The 7,575-nt window shown below is 50.5% G+C and overlaps 1 protein-coding gene across 2 annotated transcripts; it reads left to right on the forward strand.

Moving 5' to 3' along the window:
- The first annotated feature begins 333 nt into the window (after positions 1-333).
- On the forward strand, positions 334-2,657 carry LOC123125501 (probable arabinosyltransferase ARAD1). 2 transcript variants are annotated; one of them, XM_044545981.1, is made up of 3 exons: positions 334-674; positions 747-1,807; positions 1,881-2,657. In XM_044545981.1, the coding sequence occupies exons 2-3, from the start codon at positions 794-796 to the stop codon at positions 2,391-2,393; spliced, it is 1,527 nt and encodes a 508-aa protein (XP_044401916.1). In that variant the 5' UTR covers positions 334-674; positions 747-793; the 3' UTR covers positions 2,394-2,657. The 2 variants fall into 2 exon arrangements, with proteins under 2 accessions (XP_044401916.1, XP_044401915.1); XM_044545980.1 differs by having other exon boundaries at positions 334-1,807.
- The last annotated feature ends 4,918 nt before the right edge of the window (positions 2,658-7,575 follow it).

Genomic DNA, 7,575 nt, shown 5'->3' on the forward strand with positions numbered 1-7,575 from the left:
TACCACACACCCACCTAACGAACAGACCCGAGGTTCCCCCTCCCTCCCGCCGCCGGAGCGGCCGACGGAGAGAGAGGGAACCGGCGGCGTGCAAGGGAACCCTCGTCGCCTCCCTAGATCGCCTTGATCCTACTTTTCCGGGGGCACCCTCGGAGAGAGAGGAGGCCACCACGTTGGGTATTGAGGATGGAATTTTTTAGAAGCTACAAAAGTAATGGACACGTGACGTGAGGCACTTATCATTTAGAAAAATATTAGAAGAACACCAATAACCACCTAGTGGAAGAGATCTTTTGGGGAACTGATGGAGATGATCTTAGTGCGGTGCACACGTGTTGGCTTCTCCGGTCTTTGACCATCAACAAACAGTTGGCCGGTTTTTCTGCCGCGTCGAGCTGAAATCTCCAACCAAAAGAAACAGATCAGCATGCATGCAGGAAAGATAGATGGCAATTGGCTGGAATAAACGATCCCGAGACAATACAGGTGAGCTGATTTGTGTTCCTTTGCGCGATCCAATCGCCCACAGGGAAAAATCACGCGAGCTAGGCAATCTGTTCTTCCTTGCGCAATCCAACCGATCACCCCTCTCCCTATCTGCTGCAAGCATTCATGGCAGCACATGTATGTTGCCTTCGATAAGAAGATCGATTGATTCTCTGGGCCAGCTTCAGGTGATTATCATTAATGATCTGCGACGAGATCGAGTCTCTGGCTCATTTGTATGATGGATCTTGAGGTTGCAGTTCGCCGACGGCCGATTTAACCAGATTCTGGCGGTGCTCGTCCTTGGATGGTAGTGGAGAGAAAGATGCAGCCTTCGCCCCCGCCGGAGCACAGGAGGGTGATCCGCTTCGTGACCTTCCTGGCCCTCTCCCTCCTGGCTTTCTCCTGCTGGGCTCTCGTCAACTCCCGGATCAACAACGCGATCCTGATAGCCGATGCCGACAAGACGCCGTTGCTCGCCGGCGATGATGATGACAGACACAATACTGGCGGCGACCATCCTGCGCCGATCCCGGTGGCCGTGCCATCCAGTAGTGACTTGATGGCGGACGCCGTCAGGATGGGCAATCCGGTTGTTCGAGAGATGTCGTTGGCAGGAGCAGCAGGAGGAGGAGGAGATGGGAGCGAGGGATCATGCGACGCCGAGAACGCGCAGCTCAGGGTGTACTTGTACGACCTGCCGCCGGAGTTCCACTTTGGCATGCTGGGGTGGGACGGGAAGGAGGCGTGGCCGGACGTCCGTGACGCGGGCGCTGTGCCACACTACCCCGGCGGCCTGAACCTACAGCACAGCGTCGCGTACTGGCTCACGCTTGACATACTATCCTCTACGCTGCCCCACAGTCCGGACGGCGGCGGCGGCATGAGCAGGCCCTGCGTCGCCGTCAGGGTGACAAACGCCAGCCTCGCCGATGTTTTCTTCGTGCCGTTCTTCGCGTCGTTGAGCTACAACCGGCACTCGAAGCTCCGGGGGAGGGATAGGGTGAGCAGGAACAGGATCCTGCAGGCCGAGCTGGTGAGGTACCTGATGAGGCAGGAGGAGTGGAGGAGGTGGGGCGGCAAGGACCACCTCGTCGTCCCTCACCATCCCAACAGCATGATGCAGGCCAGGAGGAAGCTAAGCGCCGCCATGTACGTCCTCTCGGACTTCGGGAGGTACCCGCCGGACGTCGCAAACCTGAAGAAGGACGTCATTGCTCCTTACATGCACGTGGTCCGGTCTCTCGGAGACGACGAATCGCCGGCATTCGGACAGCGGCCAGTCCTGGCATACTTCCAAGGAGCCATTCACAGGAAAGATGTAAGTGGCAGAACGTTCTCTTCTCTGTGCCCTGCCAAGGTTTAACCATTGGGAACTTCTTTGGTGGTTTCAGGGTGGAAAGGTTCGTCAGAAGTTGTACCAGCTTCTCAAGGACGAGAAAGACGTGCACTTCACCTACGGGAGCGTCCGGCAGAACGGGATCAGGCGCGCCACCAAAGGCATGGCATCGTCCAAGTTCTGCCTGAACATCGCCGGCGACACGCCCTCCTCGAACCGCCTCTTCGACGCCATCGTCAGCCACTGCGTCCCCGTCATAATCAGCGACGAGATCGAGCTCCCTTTCGAGGACGTCCTCGACTACTCGGAGTTCTGCGTGTTCGTCCGTGCGTCGGATGCTGTGAGGCAGGGCTCCCTGCTGCGCATTCTCCGAGGCGTGACCAGGGACCAGTGGACAACCATGTGGAGAAGGCTGAAGGAGGTGGCTCACCACTTTGAGTACCAGTACCCTTCGAAGCCAGATGATGCTGTTCAGATGATCTGGGGAGCGGTGGCTCGCAAGATGCATTCTCTGAAGCTGCAGCTTCACAAGACTGGCAGGTATCAGAGAACACATTCAGATTCATGAAATGTCTAGCTATTTGGAGCTAGCTTGCAGTTTTGATCCCAAGTGAGAGTTTCTAAGGTCACCATTAGATACACTAGATGATCCATGGTGCAAGCACCCGATTCAAACTGTCATTTATTTTGCTTAGTAAGGCCTTCATTTGGTAGTAATTTTTTTGCCATTGAATTTCTATGGCAGGAATAGTTTTTCTTTGTAATGGTGATTGATGCTGTAAATCTATATCTATATCTATACCTACTAATAAAGCAAGGTGCGTTTCTCCAATTTTTTCATACGTTCACCACCGAAAATATTTTTGTTCTATTCAAGGTGGTACTAAATTTTTGTGTGTCCATCTATTAGAAAAGAAAACAGTTTTGTCCCAAATTTCATATGTGGTCCGCGCATGCTGTGGCCCAGCAAAGCAAACCCATTGGCTTCTTGCCCAATCATCTGAGAATCATTATATACCGCATAGGGCGAAACATAGTCAGAATTTCGCACATGGCGCAAAAGATTGGGCCGGACCGTTTTCGTTTTTTCTCTATTCTCTTTCTATTTTTGTGTTCCTTTTTTATCCTTATGTTTTATTTTTATTTTTTCCTTTTTTCATAAATTTTATTTTCACTTTTTTCAGAATTCCATCTTTTGGTTAATTTTTCGTAAAATCAGCAGAATTTCAAAAAAAAATCCCATTTTGAAATATGTTTGAACTTCAAATTTTTTCCTCTTGCTCAAATTTTTTTTCAAAACAAAAAAAATGTTTACGTTTTCCAAAGTTGTTTGATATTTTTAAAATAAATTTTATTTTAGAAAATGACACAAATTCTAAAAATATCCATGTTTATTGAAATGTTCACAAATTTAATGTATTGTTTGTGTTTAGAAACACGATTAAAAATTGTTTTTAATGTTGAAAACAGGTTCCTATTTTCAAAAATTGTTCACAAATTAAGAAAACATTGATTTCTTAAAAAGAGGTTCATGCTTTCAGAAAATGTTTGTGAATTTCAGAAAAAACATATCAAGTTTTGTTCGTATTTTTCCAAATTTAATGAAATTTAAATAAATGCTCGCATTTTTTAGAAAAAGAATCAGGATTTTAAAAATTGCTAACATTTCAAAGAATATTCAGAATTTCATAATTATTACTTTATTTTTTGAAAAGCTCAAAAAATATCAGAAAAATGAAAAAATGTTTGAAATTTTACGCTACATTATGTTCTTAAACATTCGTGTTGGCCATTTTTTAGAAGGAGTTGTTTGTTCGAATGGCTCAGATATTGAGGTCAGGATTCTAATCCTTGAACTCAGCGGTTGTTTTGGATTTTTATTCGTGTCTTACAAACACACGTCGTTTTGGTAACTGCCAGTGGCCTAACGCAGACGCGAATTGTTGTGCATCCCACATGCCATTTGACCATAAAAGAGAATATGTTGGTTGGCTATAATTAAGAGAAATTATAGGCACATGCCAATAAAAGAGGATATGCTGCTTTGGCTCTGATTAAACAAATGTAGGCAAGTAAGTGCTAAATTAATCAAAGAGAATAAACCCTGGTAATGCCGGGACTACCTGGTTATGCGCTGATTATGGCAATGAAATGGGATTCGCTGAATTAGTAATCCATCGGGTAGGCCATCATAGGAGAGAGTGGTCGAAGCAACTATGCCCCGAAGGTCACCGTGCAACAACAAAATGAGGAGGCAACCATAAACTAGACATGGAGACGAACCCGGAGAAAAAAAGGGACGAGTTGAGTGGTGGCCACCACACCAACCAACCACACCACTATCAAAATCTCGCGGGCCAAACATGATCCATGAGAACACCGCAACTCCTCGCTCCGTCGTCCCATCGCTGCGGAGACCGTTTTAATGGACACATAAATTTACCTCTCCTGATGTTTGTCGCAAAAAAAAATCTTCCGTTACAACGCACGGGCATATGTGCTAGTAAGACTAACATGTGGTGGTATGAGCGCATATATGCTCTCTACATGAAAAATGTTGCAGGATACAGTTCCACGGCTAGGAGAATAGGAAGGTTTTATATACAAACTACATACGAGTTTTGCTTTGGAACACCCCCTTTAGAAAAGTTTACAGATTTCGACGCAGATTAAAGATGGGATTAGAAATTACCCCTTCAATCAAAAATATTAGATTGTTCTGATCTCTTGTTTGATGCATTGGAAGAATAGGGATTAGAATTAGTTGATCGTGAATGTATGAAAATACCCTTTTAAAGTAACTTCAAGATCATGTAAACTTTTAATGTTGTATGGTGCTTTAGGACTGTAAATGATTCCCAAAGCTGTGTGTTAATGTAAATTTAAAGTCATGGAAGGCTTCCCCTCCTCAGATGTTGGAGAGGGTGCTTCGTACCGACTTCTCATCATGTGAATGAAGTCCAAGCTATTACTCAAAATAAAAACGTTCATTTGCATGTTTAGGATTCACTTCTGATATTATAAACTCTCTAAGTGTGCATATGTGCACTTGCCTATGGAAAAGACTTGGTTTTACCATTGCATCCTATTATGCAAATTTCAATTTTCCTATAAAATTCACAAGTTATTGTAACAAATTAATTTTATCCAAATGGATTCAAATCCTTAAAACTTCATGAACATAGAAGCAAAATGAGATGGGTCTCTTAGTTAATAACATGACATAGGGCGTAACTGCATAAATTATATACTCACCAAAGAGTACAAGTAGAGAGGTCTCCAAACTAACATGGGGGCACAAATTAGATACTCCTCAAAATTGGCTTTCGCCCTGCTATATAGATATATCAACCACCCAATACATCTGAGAATCCACTGCTGGGGCAGACAGCACAAGCACGCTCAAAAGAAATAAAAAAGAAAGAAAAAGAAATAATGACAACAGAGTCGGATCGACGAAAACGATGATGATCTGCAGCCGCTACGCCCTCCGGAGATTTCCACCGCACTCCTAGCACTTTGGACCACCGCATACCAAGCAACACCTTCAGGAAGGAACACGACGATGATGACGCTGCTACCCGAACTGGTCCTAGGGTTTCCCCTAGTACGCGGAGGGGCATGGGTGAGGGGGATACCAGACGCCCTTCAGGAAGGAACGATGGCGCCCACGGGCGTCGCCACGTCGGTGGTGGCCAAGCCGACAGGGACTTCTTCCGTCTGCCACACACCCACCACCCCGATCGATGCGTCGCGCTCCACCACACTAGCCACCCACCAACATGCGCCACCACGGTCTTGGAGTCACCACTGCCAACTCATCATGGAGTCTGAAGTGGGATCGACGGGTCCGAGAAGGAGCAGCAGCGTCAGCAGCCATGCGGGAGGGGACAACCTCCATCGCTATCGGCGGTCACCGACCGGACGCACCAAGGGAGCAAACCAGGCACATGGGTCCGGCCGAGCTCGAAATGGCTCGTGAAGCTCCCGTCGTTGCGCTGCAGTGGACGCGCCGCCGTCTCCGCAACCCTCGCACGAGCCGCACCTCCGTCCGCCGGAGCCGTGGCAGGGGGAGCCGAGCCAAGCCCGCCCAGACCCAGATGGGGCCCCAAAGGGCCCAGATCTAGGCTAGGAGGGCGCCGCCACCGGCCGCCGCGGTAACCCGTCATCAAGTGGCCGCGCCACAGCCTCCTCACCACCCGGATTTGCGCCGCCCGAGGGATCACTCCACCACTGGAACCGTCGTTGCCCGAGGAGAACCGCCGGCGCCCGCAACGGGAAGACCCCACCGCACCCGGGATCCCAAAGTCGTACCCCAGCCGCCGCCCACGCCGCCTGCCGGCCAGATCTGGCCGCCGCGACTAGGCACGCTCCACCGCCCGCAGTCGTCCACGTAGCGCCATGCCCGCCGGAAACCACATGCCGCCACGCCCCGCGCCCGCACCCGACGGAGAGGCCCATGCCACCCCATCGCGCTGGAGGGAGATCGAGCCACGCTGCTGCTAGTGTCGGTCGGGCTTCGCCCGGCTGTGCCCCTGGTGGCAGCGAGGGAAGAGGGAGGAGGAGGGGAGGCTCGAGGCGAGGGGATCTAGATGCCCTTCCCGTCCGCCTCGCGGGTGGCGACGCGAGAGGGTAGGGTTCGGCTATCGGGGGAGCGAGCTAGGCAGCCTAACAACCCCCACAAATTAGATACTTCTGCTAATGACAAGGTTTCAAATATGTTGAAATAGAAAATTCACATAATCGGCAACGAAGAGGTATCTCGACTCATGGGCAGTCTCTATGATGAGTCTGAATTCTTTCTCGAGTTCACCCGCTTTGGCCTCGGTAATTGTTCTTATATTTCTAGAAGATGTAATATCACCGGTAGTCATACAATTTGCGCTCAATGTTCAGTTTGGTGCTAGAATTTTGAAAATACTGATTTGCGGTCATCTAACTTGATGTCCGATGCAAATACGGTGCTTTGTTATCTTGGTGTACGCTCTGCGCCAACATGGCTGTGGGCTTGTGACCCACACGTTAGTGGCTGTGATTTTTTTAGACATAAGAGCATCTCCAGCCGTTCAGCCCCCAGGGCGCCGAAAAAGAGCGGCCTGGGGGCGAACCGGCGCTAGATTGGCCCCTGGGGGCGACCTACCTCCCAGCCACGCCCCCAGGCGCCGTTCCCCAGCCACGGCAAATTCAAACGCAGTCATTCCCGCTCACAAAATAGACGCCACAAATCCGGCAATCAAGCGGCCACAAGTTCGGTGATCGAATGAAAGTTCGGCGTACAAAAAGCAGAAAGACGCGCGTGCGCATCAGACGGCGAGGTCGGCCTCCGGCATCGGCGTGCGCGGGCTTGGCGGCGGCTCCGTGCTGGGCGGCGTCGACGTGGCTTCTGTGCTGCGGGGAGTCTCGCCGGCATCATCACTCGGACTTGGCGGCGTCGGCGTGGGCGGCGTCGTCGAGGGAAGCTGGTTCAGGATGAGACCACGCTCCGCCAAAGTACCACGCCTTGACCGCCTCGTCGTTGCTCTGGAGCATGTCCGCCCCGCCCAGCAGGAAAGCCAGGTCGGTGTTTCTCTTCTTCGCGGCGACGTTGGTCCGGAGTAGGTCGAGCTTGACGGCGCTGCTCGACATCAGCGCCGACCATCGCGCCTCGGTCTTCTCTTCACGAAGGGCGGCCCGGGCCTGTGCGTCGGCGAGGCAGTGCTCGATGGACTCCTGCACTCGAGCGGTGGCCGCGTCGGCGTGTTCCCCCTCTT

This window comes from Triticum aestivum, chromosome 5D (assembly GCF_018294505.1).
Source record: "Triticum aestivum cultivar Chinese Spring chromosome 5D, IWGSC CS RefSeq v2.1, whole genome shotgun sequence".
NCBI classification, from domain to species: Eukaryota; Viridiplantae; Streptophyta; class Magnoliopsida; order Poales; family Poaceae; genus Triticum; species Triticum aestivum.

Excerpts from the sequence above, each read along its gene's own strand:
- LOC123125501 (XM_044545980.1), top strand. The coding sequence starts at position 794 with ATGGTAGTGGAGAGAAAGATGCAGCCTTCGCCCCCGCCGGAGCACAGG. Across the intron at positions 1,808-1,880 it reads GAGCCATTCACAGGAAAGAT|GGTGGAAAGGTTCGTCAGAA; the intron begins GTAAGTGGCAGA and ends TGGTGGTTTCAG.